The following is a 27,112-nucleotide window of genomic DNA, read 5'->3' as shown; positions in this document are numbered from 1 at the left end:
GTGGAAGAGTTGTCACACGTCCTTTGGACATATTGGACTACACCTCGTAGGTCAACAAGGGAGACCCCCTTCTCAATGACTTATGGAGCTGAAGCTGTGATTCCTTTGGAGATCGAATTCCCAACATTGAAGATGAGTTCTTTCACTCCGGACAACAATGATGGGCTGTTAGAGAAAAGTTTATATCTAATTGAAGAACGAAGAGAAAATGCCATGGTTCAATTAACATATTATCAATATAAGCTCAAGTAAGGGTACAACGCCAACATGAGGTTAAGGCCATTAGCGCCTGGAGACTTGGTATTAAGAAACGTTTTGGGTACTTTAAAGAACCCATCATGGGGAAAGTTAGGGCCCAACTAGGAAGGGCCATATCGTATCACCTCGGTGGCTGGAATAGGTGCATATTATCTTGAAGATCTAGATGAAAATATTGTACCACACCCCTGGAATGTAAATAACCTATGAAGGTATTATTATTAATGAAAGTCTTTTCTTCCATATTTTTGTTTATTATATTATGCGTTATACTTCTTATCATTTATTTAAATATCAAACAGAACCTTGGTTATGTTTGGTTCCTCGGATCACATATCTTGGGTAAATTGGTATTTTCAAATTATTTTTCTAAGTGTTAAACAGAACTTTAGTCATGCATGGCTCCTCAGGTCACATGCTTTGGGTAAATTAATATTTCACATCATTTTTCTAAGTGTTAAACAGGACTTTAGTCATGCTTGGCTCCTCGGACCATATGCTTTAGGTAAATTAATACTTCAAACCATTTTTCTAAGTGTTAAATAGAACTTTAGTCATGCCTGACTCCTCAGACTACATGCTTTCGGTAAATTAATACTTTATATCATTTTTTCTAAGTGTTAAACAGAACCTTCGTCATGTCTGGTTTCTTGGACTACATGCCTTGGATAAATTAATACTTTTTATTATTTATTTAAGAGTCAAGTAGAATTAGCCATGTTGAATGGTAGAGACCTTCATTGTAGTGATTTGATCAAATGGACATTCATGAGCATCACTTAAAACATTTGCAAGTATATCAAGTATGTCTATGATCTGTTTGAGAACTAATTATCCCTCTAGTTCCTTAGACTTACTGATAAGTGTGGGGTTAAATGGAGCCTGACATGGATGGATGCTCTACCATTGTGTATATTTTTGAAGTTAAGGGTATACTTTGTTAAGGTTGTAGGCTTAGTAGGTCTAGTCTGTCTTGTTGCAGATCATGTGGGATGTAGCAACTATGCTACCATTTATGCAGATCACTAAAAGAAGTTATATCTGATTGTCACATTGGTTAAGTGTTATGTGAAATAGAAACTATGTTAGGATTCATTTAAATACCACAAGTATGAAAGAAAAACTTATAATTATCATTAAGCTGAGCCTAAGAAAGAGGCAAATGGATTACAAAAGGGTAACTTGATTACAAACTTTGGAAACAAAAACAACAGTTCAAAAAAAGAAAGATAGCATATGGCTTCATCTTTATTACAAGTTTGTCTTTTGGAGTCTTGGCATGTTGGGCTGTTGCTACTACTGAGGATGTTGGACCTTTACCCTTGGGTTCTTCCTAGGCAGGAATGGGGAAAGTTGCCAAAACCAACTCGTAGCTTTGGGAAAGCACCCCTCCCTTGGAAGAATCCTTAGGTGCGTCCGAGGGCCTTGTCATCTCAGGGGTAATCTCCTTGGGGACTTCTTTCTCCTTTTCAGGTGGGTTGGTTTACTTTGCCCCTTTTAGAGGACTGTTGGGAGGAGGTGGGTCCTTGGTCGGAGCCTCTTTAATAGGGCTCGTACCTTTGGGTGTTGCATCATCCTGGGAGGCCAAGGAGCCTAATGCCCGGTTTTCAGGAGGGTTGTAAATATTTTCTGCTCTCCTCAGTGCCAAGGAGGTCTTAACCCCTACCAAGTTGAGGGCCTCATTCCACACCTGGAGGCAGTATGCTCTACATACCCCCGAGACCTCTGCCCTGAGGACCTACTCGTTTTCAGTTACCCCTACGTCGTAGCCATTTTGTTCGGCCTTATCCTTGGCTTTCTCAGCATCCTCCAGCTTCTTCTTCAACACCTTGATTTGCTCCCTAGCAGTAGCAAGCTCAACCTCAACCTAGCGGAGTGGCTTGCGCTGAGTCTTAGCCTGCCTCTCCACTCCTTCTAGTGCCGCCTTAGCGCTTTTCTTCTCTCTCTTTGCCTCAATGAGCTTGGCATTCAACTCTTTCACCCTCTTCTAGGCCACATTAAAGGCCTCAATAGCAGAAACCCACCTGCCCTCTTCATCCTTCATTTGTCAGTGAGAGATATTCACCAACTCCTCAGCTCGGAAAGCGGCTTGGATAGCCTGCAAAGGAAACTTAGTAGTGAGCAAAGACAAAAGTAAAAAAGAAAAAGAAAAAAGGATAAGAAATAAATAAATAATAGATTTAGCTTGAAACACTTACCATAGCAAGGTTTCTCTTCAGACCTAGAAACACCTCGTGTTTCTTCATGGTCCTCAGATTGGCCATGTCATTGGGTAGTAGTAGGGGCGTTTGCCACATACTCAGCCTTCCACTATTGGAAGTCCCTGATGGATGAGTTCGCGAGGAGAGGGGATCCATCTAACACTAGGGGGGATTCCAGTTTAGAACCTTGGTGCGATGATCACGTCCCCTGTCTCCAGGTGCCCCATCACTTAGGGACCTCGTCTGGGTAGTCTTGGCTACCTTGGCCCCCCTTTAAAGCTCGTTCTCCTTAGAAGGGACACCTCAGCTCTTTTCTATCACATCCTTCCCCTTCCCCTTCTGCTCCTGTTTCCTCTTTTTATCAGTAGGAACAGGCTGAGGGTCATGAAGAGTGGGGAAGGAGGGATGTCTATCTTGGCTGGTTGCCTTGGGTGCCTTGCCCCCAGCTTGAGACTCTATGATCTCCATTAGATTAGCCCTGGGTTTGTGCTATATCCCCATAGCTTCTAGAATATAGGGGTCTCCTTGTGTCTGGCTTACTTTTGCTGGAGGCAGATGGCTGAAGACACCGGTGAGAACCTTTGGAGATTGAGGTCGGTTGAAGACCTCAAAATCATCCTCAGAATCAAATACTTCGACCACTTCTTCTTTTTCTTCTTCTTCCCTCCTCTTTGGTGGCTGGCTGTGAGGGGGTGGTTTTGTCCTCGGCCTTGTGTTAAAGGAGTGGCTCTACCTTCAATACACCTTGTGGTCCTAAACCTGGATTGAGGAAGCCCGGCACAACAACGTTGATTAAATGCAAGCGCGGGTTCATAGCTTTGATCACGCGCTTCGGTGCCTGGAAACTTGATGAGAGTGGGTTGTATTCGAGAATTAGATGGGTCACTCGTAACTGATCGTCACTGTGAACGAACACCTTGACTTTGAGTATCTTGTCTAAGCTTGGCTGGTTGACGAGATTGAAATTTGAGACGGCAGCGTGCTTATTTGCAAAACCATTTGGAAAACAAAAAACATCGTTAAAAAGAGAGATGACATAAATCAAAGGGAAATTCAATTACTAACACAAATGGGAAAAATAGGTACAGAATATGTCAAAGGGAAAGAAGGGTGACTTGGAAGTAATAAGCCTAGACCTACAAACCCCACCTAGTAGCCCCTTTTTCGTCGGCCAGGGGAGGCCATTGTGCCATTCCCTTGAAATGATTAGGAAGTCTTTGTTCATGCCTTTGTTAGAGTTAGGGAGGCATGAAATGAGCCTAACCTTGGGGTACCTAGTTTTCAGGTAATATTCCTACCCTTTTAAGTGGTGAAGGTTATAGACCCAGTTGACATCGTGGTGTGTAAGGTTTAAGCCCATTTTCTCATTAAGGGCATTTGGGGTACACTGGGTGGGGGCTAACCTATGAACCCTTAGGTAATCCCTAGTGACCGCGCCCATGGGGATTCTCATCATTCCCTCTATAAAGGCAATCATCGGGATTACCACTTCTCCCTCCTGCCTCTGAGAGTCCCAGTCCCCTTTCTTACAGTATCTAATGGAGACTCTGATGGGATCCTATATTGAGCTTTAAAGCTCTCTATACCCTCCGTGGAGTCTACCAGGTAAGCAAATCTACCTATATTTGAAGGAGGGTTGAGGGTACTAAGATGGTAAAGGGAAAATTAAGAAGGCCGAGGAGAAGAGGGCTCTGTGAAAAGAAACACAGAAGAGAAGGTAGATGAAAGTGTTCAAAAGGACTTACGCAAAGAAAGAGACTCTCCTCGGACTAGCTCTTGATATTTGTGAGGGCACAAGTGAAGTGAATGAGTGCACAAGTGAAGTGAATGAGTGCGTAAGTGAAGTGAATGAGTGCAAAAGTTGGGTGAATGAAGTGTTCAAGCAATATTTGTATCAAAGAGAGGGACAAGTGGGAAAATGCCCTCCCGAGTTCCAATAAAATCCCCAGTCGTTGGATTTGTATCGCACCGTAAAATGTGGGGAACATGGAGCCGCAAAAATTTAATGAAGGTGTGTCTCGAGTACCGAAGCATCAGGAGTGTGTGTTGGGTAGTTAAAAAGGTACCTACATAGATAGAGATGATGTATGATAAGAACGGGGTACTTGTGGTGATATTGAAATCCTCATTTCTTCTCGAGGAGCAAAAAATGAGAATTTCGAGGGGCTATTGTAGGGATGATAGGCCCAGTAGTATATATTGGGCTGGGGGCCCAGTTAAAAATTGTTATGGAGGTCGGCATTAATGAATAAAGAAAGGGGTCTGGCCGTGATGGTCTAAGAAGGTGGTCCAAGGAGGGATACTTCCTTGGTTGAACAAAGCAGAGGTCAGAAGGTGCGGTTTGCCATCCAAAAGTAACGTTCCAGGAGATTCTATTGATAAGGATATGCATCATGAAAGCACAGGACAAAGGAAAGCTATGGAATATCTAGAGAAAGCTACCACCACCGCAATGAATACTCTATAGCTAACTCTCTAGCCGCATTAATGAGGAAGTGATACCTGAACAGTAATTTTCAGCCTTATAGCTACCCTCAAAGACTTCAGGAAGATGCTGATGGGATAAGAATCAGCCTTATTATTATTTTATCTCAAACCCTTTCTCTCCACTCACGAGACTCTCTCTCCACTCACGAGACTTTGTTCTAGAGTCTTATCTAAAACTCCTCTCTATTCCAACATTTTCACTCCTCTCTTTAAAACTCCTCTCAATTCCAAACTCTCTGAAACTTCGATCCAAGCAGAGAGCACGACATCGATTTGAAACTCCGATCCAAGTTGAAATTTCCATCTGAAATTCAAATGCTGATCTGAAATTTCCATCTAAAACTTTGATCCAAGCAAGGCGAGAAGCACTCTAATCCAAGCACGATGAGAAGAATGCTGATCTAAGCACTTCGATCCAAGCACGGCAAGAAGAATTCCAATCCAAGCATGACGAGAAGAACGCCGATCCAAGCACTCCGATCCAAGCACGTTAATCCGCCACAAGCGCCGATCCACTCCTCTCTGTCTCCATTGGTGTGTCCGTGTGTGGGTGTGTTTGGTTTTGAGGCGTTTGTGGGTGATTTTGTGGTTGATTTTTGATTTTGTTTGTGGGAGTGTGTGTATCAAAGGAAAAAGCATATGATGAGGGCGTTGGTTGTGCAGATGGAGAAGAGAGAGAAAAAAAGGAGCGAAATTAGAAATTATTAAAATAATGTATAGACGAGCTACAGTAACCGTGTATATATGCACGGTTATTGTAGCTTATGGAAATTTTTAGAAGACTTTACACAATTTTACATGAGCTGATGTGGGAGTTTTTTTTGGCTAAAATGTGTAAAATGAAGGAGTTTTTGTATTATAGAAGACTATCCACCAACTGATGTGGATGCTCTAAGAACAAGAATTAGTCTTGTAACCAAATTTAAAAGAGATATATACAAGAACTGGTCTCCTCGGATTGAGCTGAGGACGATTTTTTTTTGAATTAAACTATTTTATCTTTGCTTCCTTGTCATCTGGGCCAACTATAATTATTGTCTGACTCATTAAAGCCCAGTTTCCGAGCCAATTCTCTACAAATTCATGTATTGGGCTCTTTGAGCCTAAATCCTTTAACCCTTTGGGCCGAGGGACCAAATCTTGCCCTTACAGCTATAATATTTTATATGTTGATAAAAGATTTGTGCATTTGGCAAATAACTTAAAACAAATTTGTTAAATACTTTTGCTATCTATTGTGTTATTTACTTTTAATTGTATTATTTAAATTGTAAGAAGTAAAGTTCGAGATTTTAATTATATTTTATTCTTCTATTCATTTCACCATCTTTTTTAGAAAAGACATAAGGAAAAAAAAAAAAAAGATTTAGTCAGTAAATACCCGTCTTGTCTTTTATTTACATATATATTGCTTTTTGCCTTTTGTGGGGGTCAAAAACAAATACTAAGAGTGTAGTGACAAAGTAATGACTTGCACAATTAATTTATAAGATCTAAAGGGTAAAAACTCCACAATGGGAGATCTAAACAACTAATTAGAAAGTGATAAGAAACAAGAGAAGTTGTTTATTGATATAGAAACTACTTTCTTGAGGTACAATGGGTTGGGTTTAAAGTTAAAAACTCTTAGTCCTATTCTGCTAACACCTTTATCTCTCTCTTGTTCTTCTCTAAGTCTTCACTCTTAAGTTTCTGAACCCCCTTTCCTGTTGTACATCCCCTCCTTTTATAAGCACATTTCCCTTCCTTCTCTCCCCAGCTATATTCAGGGGATACTTGTCCTATCACCCCTCTGCTTTGCCATCCTTCCATCATGAAATAAGACTTTTGGGAGTATTTTTATTATTCAGGCTAGTCTACAAGCATTAAATGTGGAAGAGATTAGGTAGAGAATATCTCATTAATGCGGAGGTGAATGCCTCTGTGGTCCTTATCCTTTCGTGGCTTTTCCCAAGGTGAGTTTGATGACAGTGGTATCTCAGGCAAAAAGGGAATTGGTTACCCGTGGTTCCTTACGTATCTGCAATAGGAAAAGCCCTACTTATTATCTTGGATTGGAGCTTTGGTAATGGTAGCTAACTCGGATCTCCATGGGATCTATTTCGGGGAGTTACCTTTTATTCCTTAGGCTTCCTCACTCCTATCTACATCTTTAGGTTGGGCCCATCTTTTAAGACGTGATCTGCTAGGCCTTTGGCTCTTAGCCCGGGCTCAAGTTCATCCCCCCACACCTTTAAATTCCTTGTTCTTGAAGTTGGAATATCCATCTATCTATTTTAATATAAAAGTATATATATATATATATATGTGTGTGTGTGTGTGTGTGTGTGTGTGTGTGTGTGTATGTGTGTTGGGGGGGGGGGGTAAAAGAATCCCCGTCCAGGCCTTAGGCCTAATAACTAACTGGGCCACGAGAGCGACCTGGGCCAAGCCTATATGCTTGAAGGAGTTCCAGAGGGCAACGGGTTGCGAGAAAGAGGAAGCTGAACTATCCTCTACACCCAAGAAAGGAGAATGCCATTGGAAAGCTCTTCCCATGGAGAAAGAGAAGGACAAACCTTATTTGAGGCAAAGTGCATGGATAATCCAAATGTAGCTCCCCGACAGTACCCAAGATAGGAAACTTCCGGAACATGTAAGAAGGTTGAAGATCTTTGCCTCCACATTAATGGTAGGGTTTTTACCTAACCTCTGCTGTATTAAATACAAGTAAGACAGCCTGAACAGTACAAACAACCCCCAAAAGTCAAAGTTCCAAGATAAGGGTGGGGAGGAAATCGATAAAGTTAAAGAAAATATCTCTGAGACTTTGGCAGGCAACATGTTAGCTGTAATGTTAAGAGCAAGGATTGAAGCTATAAAAGGGAGATGAGAGGCAAAAGGATGGGAGAGTTGAAAAAAGAAGAAAAATCAGAAAGAGAGAGAGAGAGAGAGAGTAAAGATAACACCGCAGGAGCATGAGAGTTATCTATTGTATTATCCAACGTGAGATTGTAATATTTGAGTTTAGAGAAATCAACTGCTTGAGTTTCCCATTGTGGAGTGTTTTTCCCTTATTATTTACTTATATGTTGGTTGTTTGAATAGTTTGAGAGAGAATCCATGCAGAACTCCCCGAAGACCAGTTTTTACGTCCCCATAATATATATATAGAACCTTATTTAAATAAATGCTTTACTTCATTTATTGCCCATACTTTAAATTTTTTTTTTTTAATATTATCCTTGTTGATTTTTCATGGGTATAAAAGTTTTTTTTTTTTTTTTTTTTTTTTTTTTTTTTAGCTGAGATACAAATTCTACTCTTATCTAATCTAAGTGTTTATATATGTGAAACTCTTTCTTGAAAACTTGAATCCTAGCCCTTCCCCCTCCCATCCCACAAGAACTTGTACTTTTGGAGTATCGTGGGTTTAAAGTTCCTAACTTTTTAGCTAGCACCATAAACCTTATCCCACCTAAAAAAGAAAGGATAAATTAAATCAAACTCTCTAATTAAAAATGTGTTCTTAAAATTTTTTGTTAAATGAATTTCTCAGAAGGCTTCCAAAGCCACCCCTTTTCAAATGATTAAAAAAACTAGCCTCATCATAAGCACTTTGCACATGTGGTGAGGTTTTTGTTATGAGGTTTAATGTTATTATTTTTCATTTATCCCAAATTTAAAGCTTACACATTTGCTCACTCAGGAGAGTCATGAGGCTAGCTGAGAAAAATGAACAAATTAAGATAAGAGAAATCTATAATATGAGAGATTTAAAGGTGCATTGCCCACTTTTATAAAGACAGTAGAACAATTAGAAAGAGAGAGAGACAAAGGGGAAGAGAAATCAATATAATGAAATTTATTAAAAATTTAAAACATTACTTCTTGACAAGCACAAGGTAAACAATTGAACCACTGCGGTACCTAAATAATTGATACTTTATAGTTTGGAATTTTTTACTATATTTGTGGTGCTAAGGTTTGAATTAAGACTCTATCGTGGAGCGAAACAAGTACGTTTTAGGTTTATAAGGTGTAAGCCAATTCTTGTTTTTGATATTGTGCATGATGAGGATAATTTTTGTTTGATCAGTATGGGAGTGCCGAACCTCCCTAACAACCCCCAAAAGGAGACGACTAATCCCAAGAGGGATGATCAACCCATGAGCCGACGGGTCAGGCAATCCTTAATCCTGACGACCCGTCCCACTCACACATCCTTACATGGAAATTACTTGCGCATCACGACCAAAGGCCCTTCCACACATTGAGATCTCTTATATATGGAAAGGTGATCCCGAGTATCTTGGGACCCTTCTCCCTACAAGGAAATACCCCTGTATCAAGGATTCAGGTCAACTCTCTACCGTTATATAAACCACAAACCTTACCCTTCTTGAGGTACGTGAATTCTCCCTAACTCTGCACTCTTGAGTTTTTGGAGATTCTTTTATCGTTGACTTAACCTTTGGAGGGTCTTTGGCTGGTATCCCACCGATCCCCTTTGATTGGTTCTTCTTTTTTGTTCTTCGGATACACCTATTGGCACATGTGTGAACGATCAACTCACTGACGATTTTTGTGCATCAGTAGTGCAAAATACAGTGGCGGAGCCACGTGAGGACCGAGGGGGGCCTTGGCCCCCCCAAAATTTTTCCGCCTAGCCCCCCTAATTTTTTTTTTTAAATATCTTAAATAATTTGAAGACTCTTAAATAATTGTCATTTTGGCCCCCCCATCCCTGATAATATACCTATATAAAGTCTAAAAATAAATACAATTTTCAGTACAATAAAATATAATCCACAAATACATGTAAACAAATTACAATAATTACATATTTAGCATCTTTAAAACGAATACAGATATATTAACAATTACCACAACATATTAGGCCAAAAAAACAATTATCTCAACAAATAAAAGAGAAAAAAAATTCTAATTTTCATCCCAATGTATCTAGGTCTTACTTGTACACGGCAAAAAAAATTAAAAACTTTGAAACTTTGTCTCTCCCACATGCCGCCACACAGTTGCAACAGTCTTGCAGTTGCAGAACAGGAAAAATCTTTCAACAGGTGACTCTCTCTCTCTCTCGCTCTATCTGTCTCTGTTGAGGACTTGGGCTTTGCATTCTTCTTCTTTTTCTTCTTTCAGTTCTTTCTCTTTTCCTTCAGCGGTTCAGCCTCCTTCAGTCCTTCTCGCCACAACCACTGCACTGTCTTTGCCCCCTTCTTCTTTCTTTTTTTAATCTTTTCAGATTTTAGATCTTTCCTTCTCATCCCTTTGTTTAAAAGTAAAATTTTTGTCTCTTTGTTTAAAGGTAAAGGTTTTGTCTCTTTATTTTGCACTTTCTAGAATTGTAGTAGTTAAATATATATATACTGTGTTCAATTTTTGTTGGGTAAACGTGATATGTGTTGAATTGAGGCCATAAAAAGTGACTAATTTTGTACCATTCTTATTACAGTTGTCAGTAGGCTATAGCTGTGGGCCCCTCAATTTGTGACTCAATTTTGTGAAGCTTCTTGTGCTTGTGCTTGTGCTTGACAGCTTGTGTGCTGTGTCACCGTGCTCCAGGTATTTGTTTTGTTTTGTTTTTTTTTTTTTTTTTTCATTGCTTTCTTTTTTAAATTTCTTATAATATATTATTTATTATTATAATAATCAATATATTATAGACAATATATATATAAATTTAAAAACCGCCATTGCTCGACAATATAAATACAACACACACAAAAAAAAAAAAATTTATACATGGCCCCCCCAATATAAATTCCTGGCTCCGTCACTAGCAAAATAGGTACAATTTTGCCCCATACCATCCTTGATTTTGGTTATTATATATTTTGTGCTTGATAAAATTTTCAGTGTCAAACTGCCAATAGAAATAGTACATCAGTACACTTATTTATGGTAAATAGAGCATGGTATTGAGGCACATTTAGTTCCTCATTGTGATTGGAAACTGAAAGAAGGCTTCCCCTTATCTTTTGGATAGGAAAGGCTTGATGTTATGATAATAAAGTTTGGTATTGTCATGAAGCTGCACTGGTTCAAGTATTGAGAGTGATCATTTTATGCAAAAACAAGAATTAGAATGATTAGGACCATTATATTGGGATAGTGGGACCAACATTGTGAAAAGAGCGTATAATATACTATTGTTCATTCATTTATTTATCTAACTTGGATGAAAGGTTTTTTACTTTTAAAACTGAGTTTCTTTAACGTGCAAAACTCCCTTCAGAATTTTGACAAGGACGGTATCAAAATACTGTCCTGTCCCCCAATGTGCAAATCCAGTTAAAGATCCATTAGGAAAACATTTCACCTTTGGGTAAATGGGTTATCAAACATTTTTCTTGCATCATTTAAGAGCAAAAATGGAATCCAAGCTCCAAGTGCAAGTAAAATTATAATGTAGCGAAGATGGTTATTCCTACCAGGCCAATATCAAGTTATTATTATTATTATATTTTTTAAAATACCAACCAAAAACAACTGCTTGAATCATGTAAGAGAAAAATGGGCCTGCTTCTAAGGACTTCTGTCTTGGCTATGGCGACTGGCAAATTAATCAAACAATGATATGCGGTTAGCAATCCACAGGAGTAGGGGAAATAATCATTTTTATTATTCTGTTTATGGCTTCAACGTTGCTACAATTAGCATTTGATCAAATAACGAATGCTAATTTTGTAGAAAATGTGGGTGCCTGAGTAAATGAGCTTAAAACTATTGGAGTGTGGGCAAGGGAGTTCTAGTGAAAGGTAAGAATGGTAACAATTGTTAAGTAACTATATAAGAAACATTTTGTGGCTGTTGAGGAAATAGAGGAGTGAGAAGGGAGGTCTAGAACGAATTGCTCTTACAATTGATTGTGCATGTGAAGCAAGTTCGGATGCTTGACATGGTACGGGGTTTTGAAGGATCCTAGACTTTTCATCCGAAGATAGACCAATTGGAAAATGGGTTATGAGTTTTGACCAACAATTAAATATATTTTAGACTATTTTCTATTAAAAAAAAAAAACTATACTAAAAATATTGTTTTCGTTCCAAAATTTTATTAGAAGTTAAGTTTCAATCTCTAAACTTTAAAAAGTTTGTTTTTTATCTATAAACTTTTGTAAATGTTTTACTCTATGTCCTTCTGTCTATATCAATTAGTTTTAATCCTACGCATTTGACGGAAAGCTAACATGGTATGCAATTACTACAATATTTTATATGAGTATCTTATTATTCCAAATTAAAAATCAAGAAATTTTGAGATTCAACTTTTATATTTTGTCACTAGTCGACTTGTGATTTACTAATTCAACTAGTGGCTCAAAGCTTATACTAGGTCAAATTCCACTTTGGGTTCAACAACTATGACTTTTTTAACAATGATTTATAATCTATAGATGTCCTTTTATGATATAGAAGGGACAAAGTACATACTTTATTTGAGGAGAGATAATCAGAAATAAATGGTTTGGCTCCCTCCAAAGAAAATATTGACTCTACCAACGATCATATTATATTTTGTTTATCAGATGCTAGAGATCGTTTTAAGACTTTTATGTTGGTGGATTCCAGTTAATTGAACTAGTAAAACCTCTTATTTTCAAATAAGAGATCTAAAATTCAAACATTGTCCATACCAAAAACTCAAATGATATTTTGGCCTAATAATAAGTGACAATAATCATGAAGTGGATATCATGAATTAAAATTTTTTCCTATCTTAGAAAAAAAAAAAAAAAAAAGAATGGAAAAAAAAGAGAGGTATTTCCATGCTGTTTTGGTCCTTTTGGATTTTTTTTTTTTTTTTTTTTTGAGCTCATGTTTTGGACTAAATTAGACTAAAACACTACGTACAAGTTTTAGACTTTTAGTGAGGAGTTCCACAGTTTTATCAGAGACGTGGATCTTTCTTTGCTTGAAAAGAGGTATATCGAGTTTATCTACCCCTAGTCCTAGAACACTTTCAAGGGCCTCAGGAAATTGGTTTAGGATCAAAGGCCCAGGATATGTGGATCTTTTTGCCCATTGGTCTAGCTCTTTCAAAGACGTGCGTTGAATGGGCCAAAAACTGTGGCTCTTATGAATGGCCCAGCTTCTAATAACCTAAATCTCCTTCCTAATAAATCTGAGAACTACACTTGTGTGCAAAGTGTAATCCGTGCAGAATATATAGCTGCCTCATTCTTTTCTGCCTGGGTTTGCAGTCCACCAATGCTACCACCCATATAATAGAGTATCCAACTAGGCCCATCACTGACTACCACAGAAAACGAAGTTTGGGTTGCATACGAACTTTCGAAATTTCAAGAATGGTGTTGGACATTTCGGGGCAGCTTAAAGCCTTAAACAGCAGTCATGGTCCCAAGATGACATGGTATTCATCACAGTTCATGCAGTCAGCTTTTAGGATATAGGCTTCAAATTTCATTTCAGGTACGTTTTCTTTGTCTCGTCTGACTAATGTGTCAAGTGGATCTTATTCTTTTGAATATCAATTACCAGTGGAGCTAAAGAAGCATATAGAATTTGTGAAAGTAATTTAGTATTGGACATTAATTATGAAATTGGATTAGAGCTCTGTGCATATTTGTTTAGTTTACAATGTAAATGTTATATTGACAGTATAATGTAAACTAATAATTTTACTTCTCTTTGACTTTTGCTTTTCTTCTTGTCTATTAGAAGATATTAAGACTGCAACAGTTGGTATTAACTATTAAGAAGAAAAGGAAGAAGACCAGTAATGCTACATGTCGTTTTTACATTAGTGTTACAAAGCTACAAGTCGCATATCAGTATTTATTAGTTAATCAGTTACAGTTTGTTTTACACGTGTTCTCTTTGTATTGGTGGCTTATAGTTTGGATAATTCTGTTAGTTACTACTCTGATCTATGTATATAAAGACACAGCTTGTAATCTATTGGCAATATATAAGATACACAATTTTCTCATTCACATTGTTTCTCTCAATCCTTCATCATCATTGTACAAAGATTACCAATGTTTTTTTTTTTTTTTTTTATGAAGAAGAAATTTTATTCACAAGACAAACAGAACTATAAAGAGGAAACAAGAGCCTCTTCCTTAATGATAAGCTCACAATTGTTAAAGATCACAGCTTGCACCAATTCTAATATTGTCTTCAAATTGCAAACTTTTATAAAGCGTGCATGATCCAAAGCACAACAAACTTTATTAAGTGGATTTTGAAATGAACATAAAATGAAAAATATAACGTCTAAATAAAAGTTATGGATCATTCCATAAGCAAAGAATTTGAGTGTTCTAAACTTAAAAGTTATGGAATTTGAAATGTTACCGGCCTTGCACAATTGAAATCGATGCATGATTCACAGAGCAAATTTCAGTCATGCTATTAATTTGGTTTTCCTTCACGAAAGTTCCCACATTCAAGAAAGCTGGTTGCTTGGGACAAGGTAGAGCTACGCTTTCATTGCTTAGCATTGTGACAACTTCAGACATGGTAGGTCTATCTGCTGCACTTTCTTGAACACAGAGGAGAGCTATGTTAATGTATCTGAGTGCCACATGCATAGAAGATACATCATCAAGTAGAGGATCCACCAAGTCCGATCCCCTCTCACTTGTCCATAATTCCCATGCCTTAAAATCAGGAGGAAAAAAAAAAAAAAAGAAGAATAATCAATTGAAAGTCACAGGAAATTTGGTCAGGGTTCTAAGGTATTTAGAACAAGAAATTTATAATTTATGTAACCGGTACATGTGTAACGGAATAGCTTAAGTCTAATTACTTTTTAATACTTCAAATATATTTTTGGTGGGGAAAAATTAAAGCAAAGTGATATACACAGAGAGAATTAGGGAACAATGCACAATTCCTGCTATAAGAAAATCCTTCAGTTTATACGGAAAAAAAAAAAAAAAAAAAAATTCAAACTTTTTAAACTGATCACAAAGAGTTTATTGCTTTATGATGGCCTTGCTATGGATGTTAGTATTCAAAACATGAGTGTGTGGGAATGGGATTGCGAAGCGGCTGATTTGAGATAGCCAAGCCTCCTTGAGAAAAGAGGGAGAGTTGAGAGAAAAACAGAGAGGTTAAGAGACTGAGAACAAGTATTATTCATCTTGTGATTGCTTACAATGACTGTTAAGAGTACAAATCAATATTTTCCCTAACCATTTCTCAAACTAACTACTAGCTAGCATCTAACAGTATGTTAACACTCTAGCAACCTCTAAAACACTACGTACAAGTTTTAGACTTTTAGTGAGGAGTTCCACAGTTTTATCAGAGACGTGGATCTTTCTTTGCTTGAAAAGAGGTATATCGAGTTTATCTACCCCTAGTCCTAGAACACTTTCAAGGGCCTCAGGAAATTGGTTTAGGATCAAAGGCCCAGGATATGTGGATCTTTTTGCCCATTGGTCTAGCTCTTTCAAAGACGTGCGTTGAATGGGCCAAAAACTGTGGCTCTTATGAATGGCCCAGCTTCTAATAACCTAAATCTCCTTCCTAATAAATCTGAGAACTACACTTGTGTGCAAAGTGTAATCCGTGCAGAATATATAGCTGCCTCATTCTTTTCTGCCTGGGTTTGCAGTCCACCAATGCTACCACCCATATAATAGAGTATCCAACTAGGCCCATCACTGACTACCACAGAAAACGAAGTTTGGGTTGCATACGAACTTTCGAAATTTCAAGAATGGTGTTGGACATTTCGGGGCAGCTTAAAGCCTTAAACAGCAGTCATGGTCCCAAGATGACATGGTATTCATCACAGTTCATGCAGTCAGCTTTTAGGATATAGGCTTCAAATTTCATTTCAGGTACGTTTTCTTTGTCTCGTCTGACTAATGTGTCAAGTGGATCTTATTCTTTTGAATATCAATTACCAGTGGAGCTAAAGAAGCATATAGAATTTGTGAAAGTAATTTAGTATTGGACATTAATTATGAAATTGGATTAGAGCTCTGTGCATATTTGTTTAGTTTACAATGTAAATGTTATATTGACAGTATAATGTAAACTAATAATTTTACTTCTCTTTGACTTTTGCTTTTCTTCTTGTCTATTAGAAGATATTAAGACTGCAACAGTCGGTATTAGGAAGAAAAGGAAGAAGACCAGTAATGCTACATGTCGTTTTTGCATTAGTGTTACAAAGCTACAAGTCGCATATCAGTATTTATTAGTTAATCAGTTACAGGTTGTTTTACACGTGTTCTCTTTGTATTGGTGGCTTATAGTTTGGATAATTCTGTTGAGCACCCACACTAGATGTGGGATATGTGCCAAATGCTAAATATTTGGCACATATCCCACACCAAACCCAACTTTAGCTCATTTAGTAGATGTGGTAAATTTTTTTTTTTTTGCAACATTGAACAGTACCGTGGCAAATTTGCCACGGTACGGAAGGGATGTGGTATATTGTTTGTTGTTTGTTTATTGTGTTGATGTGTAGTAAATATTATTTTAATGTGTAGTAAATATTATTTTAATGTATAGAATTGAATTATAAAACATCTGATAAATGGGATGTTGTAAAATGATGTGGTAAAATAATAAAGTAGGCATTTGATGTGGTAAAATGGCATAATTTTTGGAACATCTGCTACGGATGCTCTTACTACTCTGATCTATGTATATAAAGACAGCTTGTAATCTATTGGCAATATACAAGATACACAATTTTCTCATTCACATTGTTTCTCTCAATTCTTCATCACCATTGTCAAAGATCACCATTGTTAAAGATCACAGCTTGCACCAATTCTAATATTGTCTTCAAATTGTGAACTTTTATAAAGCGTGCATGATCCAAAGCACAACAAACTTTATTAAGTGGATTTTGAAATGTACATAAAATGAAAAATATAACGTCTAAATAAAAGTTATGGATCATTCCATAAGCAAAGAATTTGAGTGTTTTAAACTTAAAAAGTTATGGAATTTGAAATGTTACCGGCCTTGCACAATTGAAATCGATGCATGATTAACAGAACAAATTTCAGTCATGCTATTAATTGGGTTTTCCTTCACGACAGTTCCCACATTCAAGAAACCTGGTTGCTTGGGACAAGGTAGAGCTACGCTTTCATTGCTTAGCATTGTGACAACTTCAGACATGGTAGGTCTATCTGCTGCACTTTCTTGAACACAGAGGAGAGCTATGTTAATGCATCTGAGTGCCACATGCATAGAAGATACATCATCAAGTAGAGGATCCACCAAGTCCGATCCCCTCTCACTTGTCCATAATTCCCATGCCTTAAAATCAGGAGGAAAAAAGGGAAAAAAGAAAAGAATAATCAATTGAAAGTCAGAGGAAATTTGGTCAGGGTTCTAAGGTATTTAGAACAAGGAATTTATAATTTATGTAACCGGTACATGTGTAAGTAACCTCTTTCATATGTAACCATTACACATAGTCGTATAATACCCTCTCGAAAGCAAGGGACTTCATATGTATGGCACATTTTCACCCCTAAGGATTACTAGATAGTTTTCATTTCATTAATAGTGATTAAATATTTTATTTTCAGCAAATCCCAACTAAAAAATCAGAATTTAAAAGTGATTGGAAGTTTTTACAAGTGAAAGCGCAAATAGGATACTTACATATCCAAGAAGATGGCGAGAGTCGGTTAGATAAAAACCAGTGGTCTTTTGACCACTCACAATCTCTAACAATAAGACGCCAAAGCTAAAAACATCTGATTTGATCGAGAAGAGGCCTTCTAGAGCATATTCAGGGGACATATAGCCACTAGAAACCATTATCAAGAAAAAGAATTAGTAGTTTCAATTTAAAAAAAAAAAAAAAATGTATGGGCACATGAATACATTCATGTTTGTTGTTATGATTCAGAAGTTTCTACTTATTTTACTTACTAAGTGCCAACAATCCTATTGGTATTTGCTTGAGAGTCGTTTCCTCCAAATATTCTTGCCATTCCAAAATCTGATATTTTTGGATTCATGTCACTATCTAACAAAATATTACTGGCCTTAAGGTCTCTATGAATAATCCTGAACCGGGAATATTGATGAAGATAAAGAAGCCCTTGAGCAACTCCTTCAATGACTCGGAGTCGTGTTCCCCAATCTAAAATCTTGCGCTTTTCTAGATCTGATTTACATAAAATGAGTAAATTGGAACAACTAGTAGCACACGTTCAAAGGACAATAGCACAAAACACAATTTTATGAAAACTTCAAAAGAGGAGAAACTACAAACCAAAAAGGAAGAAATCTAAGCTTTTGTTGGACATATACTCATAAACAAGTATCTTTTCATCCCGTTCAATGCAGCAGCCCAAAAGCCTGACAAGATTCTTGTGTTGGAGCTTGGCGATGAGCATTGCCTCATTTTTTAGTTCCTCCCAACCTTGCCCAGATCTTTTTGAAAGCCTTTTCACAGCCACCTCATCCCCTTTCTGTAAAATTCCCTGAAATTCTTGTGCTTAAACTTAATTAGTTCCATTACTACTAGGGAGAACGTTAGCTCACTTAAATATGAAGAGATATACTTTGTAGGCTTTAATATCATAGTCAGAAACAAAACTGGCATGTGCCTCTTTGTGCTTGTTAACACTTACTAAGATGGCAAAGTTTAGTCTTTTTATGTACAGTCCCCTAAGCATTGCGTTTAAGGATATTGTATCATACCTTATAAACGGGCCCAAAACCACCCTCTCCTAGCTTGTTTGCATCTGAGAAATTATCAGTTGCAGCAGAAACACTTTTTAAACTGAACAATGGCATTTTGACTTCCTTTTTCTTACCATCTCCAGGCTTACTTACTTCAGAAAGCTCAGAATTTTCTGTTGTTTGGGTCATGCCCACGTCTAACTGTAACAAATCTTCGCCTGAATAGTGAACAACAAATTTATACGGTGTTAATTAAGGATGTAAATTTTTATTGCTTAAATAGCTATTCGAGCAATTCTTTACTCACCCTTCTTTCTGACCTTTCTCCTCACATAATAAAACAAAAGGCCTAATGTAAGCATTGCAAAGGGAGTAGACAAGGTCAGTACCAAAATTTGCAACACTCCGAATTTGAAATTTGTACTAGAGATTGAATTGTTATTTACTGTGTCTATTGAGGTTTCATTCCTTGAATTTGCATCTGAAAAAGGAAATCAGAGAAATAAATAATGTATGCATCATTACTATAGGTATCTCCTCAAAGTTCTTTAAAAAACAGAAGATAAATAATTGTGCTAAGAAGAAAACACTACTGCCATACTAATAACTAATTACTAACAAGTCTTCAAATTTCTTACCTAGCTTGACCAAATCCGAAGTAGCAAGTTTCAGATAGAAATCAATTCCATTTATGTCATCGGTTGAGCGTTGTTTCAGGTTCAATAGAGCACCATGCCATACAAAGCATTGAAGCTTGGGATTTTTGGGATCTTGCTTTATGTAATAATAAGCATAAGCAACACAAGAACAGTTGTTCAAGCAAGCCGATTGGCAGTCAGTAGGATTGGCTGTCTCCCGATGCTGCGGATTATCAGGCCAATCAACTATTGACATGCGAAAAAACCCATCTTTCTGAACATCAATATTCTTAGTGCACTGCAGAGCAGTTTCCCTCAAACAGCCAGTACTGGATGAGTTCCCATTGCTCCAAGCATCAGCAGAAACAGGTTTGAAACCTGTCAAACAGCCACATGGTACTTCAGCAGTTTCATTGCATACGCTAAAAGCTCCACATAAAGCATCCCCACACCTAGATGACTGCAACGAATGCCACCTTTGATCATCTTCTGACCACGACTGCAGTTTAAGCTGTCCGTACACATCCAACACCATTTTTGAAATTCCAGAAGTGTAATTAGTAGGCCAAGTAATACCGTACCCGTACCAATCACTGTGGGATAAAACCCCAAAAGTATAGATTGAACTAGTCCAGTATACTTTAGACCCCTCCCTTATAGTTAGCTGATCCCAAGAACTCAGCTGTAGGGAGAAGAGACCAGGAGCTGGGTCTTCTGTACTTTTCCATGATGTTGCCACAAAATCTGATTCAAGTATCATTCCGGGAAAAATAGTATCAGTAGGATAGTCAAAGCTTTGCCACAAAACCTCCAAGACCTTGTTTGTGACTATCAGATTACCTGTATCCAATAGCATGGCATAGGTACCGTTTCCAGCTGAAGTGTTGGCCACCATGTATGTCATTCTGCCATCGGATATTACAAGATTTCCATCCGAATTAAGACAAAGAGCTGCAGAGGAATTTGGGAATGGGTACTCTCTGTTTGCAACCCAAACAACATTCTGCTTAGAAACTTTCTTGAATCGTATTCCCAAGTAATACTTTGTTGAATTTCCTGGAGTGAAGAAACCAAGTTCGAAGATTCCATTAGTGGATACAATGGTCTCGGAGGTATTCAGGGAATGGCCAGGTTGGATGGTATTTGTGACAGTATCATTGGCGGTAGTGTTGGTGGACTGAAAACGAATGCAGAAAAGAAGAAGCAGGAAAGCAATAAGAGGTGAAATTCTACTAATCATGTTTGTGTCAGGCAGCTATGCCAATTTGCAATTTGCAGTGCAACCAGGAAGGAGACTCTAAAGTCATGTTGTTGGATCGTGCCTCACGTGCTTGAGTTAGTAAGATTTTCTGTTTTGTTTGTTAAGTTAGTTGCACAACTTTAGCTTCTCTGAGTTGTACTCGAGTTGTTTATAAGCTTCTCTTCTGATAATTAATAGATTGAGAAATCATTTCACTAAATTCTTCTTTGACAAAACTAAACTATTGGTACTTGAAGTTTGTCCTGTGCAATTGCTCCCTAAAGTGTTGGCCACCATCTTGGGCAATTCTCATGTCCTTGTTAAGGTCAAAGGCTCATGGTCCCAAAGACTCCAAAGGCTTCCAAGTCTGACTAGGACTCTCTCATTTCTCATGAAGGCAACTTGACTTTACAAGAACAATTGCCCCATCATGGTCTCCAATTTTGAGTTCAATGGCTCTGACTCCACAAATTTTGACAAATCAAACGGTTCAAGATTTTGATTTTGTGATGGTATTTGCAGCAAGGTGGTATTTGGTTTTGGTATGGAGGCCGGCTGAAGATTGTGGTTGGGGGGACTTGGTTTGTTTTGGGATTAGAAGAAGTTTAGGGCCTGTTTGGTAGAAGAGTTTGAGTAATATTGCTTATATTTTTTTGATATACGTGTAGTTGAAAAAATGTAGAAATACGTGTAATGTTGTTTAAAAACTGAAAATACGTGTTTAAGATGCTCTATCAAACAGGCCCTAATTGTTTGACAACTCAAATCGTGATGTGTAAATAATTTTTTAAATTTTTTCATTAAAAAATATGTCTAGTCACTAATTTGTTAATCACATAAGTAACACTATTAACTACAGTTAACAAATGGACTAGTACTACTCACTTTTAAAACTTGAGGGACCAATAATGCTCACTTGAAACTTGAGAGACTAATTGCATTGATAGAATGAATTTTAGAAACCAATAATGCAGTTTTACAAAAAACTTTTCAGCAAAAAATTAGATAAGTTATCCCACACAATATTATTTGGTTAGGAAAATATTTTCTTTTGTTATCTTATAATAACTTATTGCTTAGAGAAAGGTGGTAACTTGAGGCTGCCATCAAACTTATTCCAAAATTGCTCACTTGAAACTTGAGAGACTAATTACATTGATAGAGTGAATTTTAGAGACCAATAATGCAGTTTCACTAAAACTTTTCAGTAAAAAATTAGATAAGTTATCTCACACAAGATTATTTGGTCAGGAAAATATTTTCTTTTGTTATCTGATAATAGCTTAATGCTTAGAGGATGGTGGTAACTTGAGGCTGCCATCAAACTTATTCCAAAATTGCATTTTTCTACGCTCAGAATTTCCAACAAAATTGTCTTCTTCTTTCTTTTTTATTTATTTATTTATTATTTTATCATAAGGGTCAATTATTGTGTTATCTCTACGAGTACAACCACTCTCAAGATTTTCATCTTACTGGACCTTGACAGTAACCGAGCAATAATTTTTTTCACAACGAAATGAAATCCCTAACTGAATAAAGAACACTTAAATACATTATCTGATAATATTTTGTATGAAAAAGTTCTCTCAAACAAATATCTCTTTACAATTTTTCTCAACAAGTTTTATATTTTAATCTGTTATGTTTTTAAGTGTACGTTCGCTAAATCCAAGACACATTAATTTTTATTCAGTTACTTTTGGGGCTGATCAAGGAATTGAAGCAGTGTAATTTCGCTTAAGCAAAATCGATTTCACTAGAGTGTAAGTAAAACATTAAAGGAATCAAAGAATTTGGCATGTCACTCGTTCAAGACTCACTCTAGCTAGATCGTCCAAATTATACAGAAATCTAATTGGTTTGGAGAAGGATTCGTGCTTGCTTCTTTTAACCTACTTGTGCGCCTTTATTTATAAAATCATACTATGCACTACTTTTCAGCATAGAATAAGGCGGCCAGGCGCCAGTCTAGACAGATCAATCAGGAGAAAAAAGCAACTTTGGTTATGGTCCTTAGAGCAGTTGCATCAATCATTTAGAAAATAGAAAAAGTACTTTTACATATTTTTGCTAAAAAAATTACCCATATTAGTGGTCTATAATACTGTACATATACAAAAATGTTACAGTAATCATGTAAGTATGCACGATTACTGTAGTTTTCTATTTGATTATTTAAATATATCTTCTCTCTCCTCTCTCACCGCTACTCTCTCTGCCTTGACTCTCTTTCTCTCTGCCCTGACTCAATTCAATACAGAAAAAGGAGGAAGAAGAGAATTAATTTAAAAAAAATCCAAAACAAACAAATCTGAAAAACAAATCCAACTCAAAATCAACTCATAACAAAATCAGTTACTCCCTTCATCGTCTCTGCCTTTTACCAATACCACAAGTGCGTCCGCTTCAAGCTTGTCTCTGCCACTAAAGCCTCCAATCCTAAGCCCCAGGTCGAGGCTCCTTTGCTGCAGCAAGACGACGAAAAGACTGCTGGATCCAAGTGGTTCGTCGTGAGGTTTGTCGGAGCCGCCCTGTTTGGGCTTAACTCCGGGATCGAATCCTTACTTATGCTCGTTGTCATATTGTTTAACATTGGGGTGTTCATGGTTGTTGTGCTTGGCCTCGCGATTGGTTACTTGATTGTAGACATGGCAAAACGGGTAGATTGGGTCAGGTCAATCAGGTTTGCAGGTCAATCGGGTCGTGGGTCAAAAAGGTCATTTTTAAACAGGTCAATTAGGTTGTGGGTCGGGTCGGTCGGGTTGACCCGTATTTTTCAAACAAGTTTTTTTTTTTTTTTTTTTTTTTTTTTTTTTTTCAATTACAAAAACAAATCAATACAACCTATTTACAGAGAATGAATAAAATCAATTAAGGAAATGAATTGCACTTAATGCCACTTGTTAATATCCTTCTAATTCTGACAGTTTTGAGCATGAAAAAAAATTATTTATAATCATAAATTCATGATGGAAAAAGTCTTTAATGTTAATAGTTCACTGTCAAAATGCATATAATTACAAGTTTACAACTTCAAAAAGAGATAGATCTTAAGAAGTACTAAAAAGTATATTTTAAGTTTACATCACTAATAATATCATTCCCACAAAAAAAAAAAAAAAAAAATACATGTCATGGACCATATCAAGTTATCGGCCTTCTTAAGTGCACATGTTCCTATTGCATTTAAAATAATCGTAAAGTTAGAATACTTAGAAAGATAAACTAAACAAAAAAAGATTTAAAAATAAACATAACATATGAAGTAAAGAAGAATAAGTAAATATTTTATAAGAGAGCTTGGTCTGAAGATTTAAGGACTGAAAGAACTAAGAAGAGAAGATAAAAGAAAAATATAAAAGAAAAGCGTAGAGGCACAGAGAGAAAAGAGTAGAGACGGAGAAAAGGGTAGAGGCATAAGAGTGAAATTGAAACACTTCAAGCTTTGTGTGAAAGTGTGAAAAGGCCAAAAGGGTAGAGGCACAAGAATGGAGGAAGCTTTGTGGTTTGTCACGTTTGTGCCTTTGTGGACTATAGCTAGTCAGCTACTACAGGCTAAGTCTAGCTATTTAGTGTGTTAGAAAATAGTGAGTAGTGACTTAGTGTACTGGACTACATGTAAGGTTGAATTTTATCAACCATCTTGTTGGCTTTATTCCGTACCAAATTTGCTTGTATTTTAGCAATTAGTAACCTTGTATTTATGTGGGAATCATGTAAGGGTAGTGAGTGAGAGAGTGTGAAGAAATGCTTAAGATTGTGCAAGGATGCAGAGACTTGCGACTGGGACTCACGGCTAACTCGCGACTGGCAAGCCGCCAAAGCTGGCACACGTGTGAAGCATGCAGGGGAGTTGAAGAGTCATGCCAGTTGTTGCACTACAAGACAAAAGTCCCAGGCTGGCCAGGCCGTTAGCTTGCGACTTGAACTCGCGACTCAGTCTAGTTGCGAGGCCAAGTCGCCAGGCCACACTGTTTGGAAAAAACTGACTCTTCGCATTCCTTTTTCACCCCACTATATATAGACCCTTATACCCATGAAATATAGAGAGCTTCTAGAGATAATTTTGAGAGAGAAACCCTAGAGAAAAACAAGATTGATTCATCCACAATCTTCACATAGAGACTCTTAAAATTCCTCTACTCTCTTCCTCTCCATTGTTACATCCTTGAGAGGTACATTACCAAAACCTTTTCTCACCATACCCATATCTGTAAGAAGGCCATTTGGTGCTTTGGGAAGCAGTTAAGAAGGGACCAATTTCATATTAGTTGATGCTATGGTCAAGTAGCGAAATCCGGTAAGGTAAAGAAGAAATAGGTTCGGATTAATCTCGTTGGAGTAGGAACTTGGAGGGCTTATGTACACTAGGTAGATTAGGCTTGGAGGGTCTTCTGCTATTCATGTATCCCAACTACATTTTTTAGTGGATTATTTACCGCTTGGAGGGTGGCGGAGAGGTTTTATGCTGAGGGCTTCGGTTTCCTCTTCAATAACATATCGTTGTGTTGTCCTTGTGTTTGCATCTCTCTTCCCTTAATCTTTGCCATTTAATTTTTGCTGTGGATGTGTTTTTTATTTGGTTTAGATTGTTTATCAATTCTTTGTTAAGTTTTTGTTCATATTCCACACATTAATTGTTTGATATTAAGCTTGAATTGATAATTTGTTAATTGGGGGTCTAAACGTTCACAGTGTTTTATACACTAATTGAACTTTCACTACAGACTACTAGTAAGTTTAGTGTGTGAGCTGTGAAGTGTGGTCATATCAAATTGAATGAGATTTTTTTTAAAAATGATTGTCTTATCTTGTCTCATGTCTGTGAAGCTCTTAGTGTTTGTGACTTGTGAAGCTCAAATTGAATGTGAAGCTCTTACTGGTTGTCTTGTCTTGTCTCATGTGAAGTGTGAACATCTATAATCTATTGACTATTGGCTGGCTTTAATGCTTTGTGCTTTATGCACCTAGTATTAGGACGTAGTCTAAATATTTTTTTAGTGAATTTTTTTTAACAGGTCGGGTCGAGTTAACCCGCAAAAAATCAGGTTGGGTCACGGGTCAATCCGTTTTTGCTTCGGGTCAAAAAATTCAGGTTCAGATCAAGTATTTTTTGGGTCGGTCGGGTCGGGTTCGCAAATTCTGACATGTTTTACCATATCTACTTGATTGATATGTGTTTGTGTCGATGTGAAGATTGGAGGTTTGTTTATGGAGTTTTCTGGTTTGTTTATAGGGCTTTTTAGTGAAGAAAGAGGGGAGGAAGAAGAAAATGAAAGAAATTTCAGTCACTGTGAGAGAGAGAGAGAGAGTCTGTGTGTGTGTTTTGACATTGGTGGATGAAATAATAAAAAAAAAAAAATGATTATTTAAAGAAAAGAGTGTATAATAGATAAACTGATGTGGGTGTTTTGGAAAAATGGTTGTGCAAAATAAAAAAAGGTAGGTTGAATATTTTGCACGGACTAATGTGATTGCTCTCAGAGCATTAGCATCCGAGGATGCAAAAAAAAAAAAAAAAAAAACATATTTTGCATTCTCAAATACCACTTCATCTACTTTACTAACCCATTTTACAACTTACCCTATATCCCAGGTTTTAATTTTACATACAACCCAATAAAATAATACGAAAATTTCATTTCTCTTTCCTCTCTCATCTCTCTCTTTCCTTTCTTCCTCTGTCTCTATCTCTTCAGTTTGTCTCTATCTCTCCAGCAAACTAGTAGAGAGAGTGAAGAGTAATAAAATAAGAAAATTTAATTTCCCAACCTTTGAACAATAAGTTGTATAACTAGCAACTTACTATTACTAATTTTCGTGTATCATCAGTTGGCGCCGTCTATGGGAAGGTACAATAAAAAAGTTTCTAAGTGTCAACTTCTTTGCTTTTTAAGACAAAAAGGTTGTATGGTTTGGATTAGGTTGATGGCCACCAATCCAGGACACCAAGAGAGTGGAAATGCCTCCAGTCACCCAAACCGTGCATTAGCACCCCTATGACTGTCCAACAAGAGTTGCAGTCTATGGCAACTATGATGGCAAAATTGACGCAATAGAGCTAGGAGTTAACTAGAGAAATTAATATACAGCGTCAAGAGCGACGTGGTGAAGAACGGGGACAAAATTCAGAGAATGAAGGGGTTGAGAACAATGCTAAAGGAGATCAGTCCAGAAGTACCATTACTTGTAGGGTACCACATTTGGAGAGGAAGATGGATCAGATGAAAAGAGCCATGGAAGAGATGAAGGATTTCATGAGGAGAGAAAATCACATGGATGACCTCGTCCACAGGATTGATTCCCCTTTTATTGCGTTCATCACTAATCACCCCCTGCCTTTTAAGTTTGAAATGCCTACCCTGGTTTTCGCGTATCATCAGTTGGCGTCGTTAATGGGAAGGTACAATAAAAAAGTTTCTAAGTGTTAACTTTTTTGCTCTTTAAGACAAAAATGTCGTATGGTTTGGATTAGGTCGTTGGCCACTAGTCCAGGACACCAAGGGAGTGGAAATGCCTCTAGTCACCTAAACTGTGTATCAGCACCCCTGATGACCGTCCAACAAGAGTTGCAGTCTATGGCAACTACGATGGCAAAATTGATGCAACAAAACTAGGAGTTAACTAGAGAAGTTAAT

General features: G+C 37.2%; 1 protein-coding gene across 1 annotated transcript; it reads right to left on the bottom strand.

The window, feature by feature from the left end:
- Positions 1 to 16,756: 16,756 nt before the first annotated feature.
- LOC115957664 (G-type lectin S-receptor-like serine/threonine-protein kinase At1g11300) lies at positions 16,757 to 20,542 on the bottom strand. Its single transcript, XM_031075967.1, has 7 exons — positions 19,232 to 20,542; positions 18,901 to 19,074; positions 18,612 to 18,811; positions 18,181 to 18,391; positions 17,835 to 18,072; positions 17,562 to 17,709; positions 16,757 to 17,210 (listed from the first exon to the last, which is right to left on the bottom strand). The coding sequence occupies exons 1-7, from the start codon at positions 20,469 to 20,471 to the stop codon at positions 16,902 to 16,904; spliced, it is 2,520 nt and encodes an 839-aa protein (XP_030931827.1). The 5' UTR covers positions 20,472 to 20,542; the 3' UTR covers positions 16,757 to 16,901.
- Between the last annotated feature and the right edge of the window lie 6,570 nt (positions 20,543 to 27,112).

This window comes from Quercus lobata, chromosome 8, assembly GCF_001633185.2.
Source record: "Quercus lobata isolate SW786 chromosome 8, ValleyOak3.0 Primary Assembly, whole genome shotgun sequence".
Classification (NCBI taxonomy): Eukaryota; Viridiplantae; Streptophyta; class Magnoliopsida; order Fagales; family Fagaceae; genus Quercus; species Quercus lobata.
This window is presented reverse-complemented; position numbering and strand designations above follow the sequence as displayed.

What these genes read in the sequence shown, in the direction of transcription:
- LOC115957664 (XM_031075967.1), bottom strand. Translation starts at nt 20,471, where the DNA reads ATGATTAGTAGAATTTCACCTCTTATTGCTTTCCTGCTTCTTCTTTTC. An exon ending in GTTTTGGGCCCGTTTATAAG is followed by an intron (nt 18,392 to 18,611) that starts GTATGATACAAT and finishes CAAGAATTTCAG; the next exon opens with GGAATTTTACAGAAAGGGGA. An exon ending in CTCGCCATCTTCTTGGATAT is followed by an intron (nt 17,211 to 17,561) that starts GTAAGTATCCTA and finishes CCTGATTTTAAG; the next exon opens with GCATGGGAATTATGGACAAG.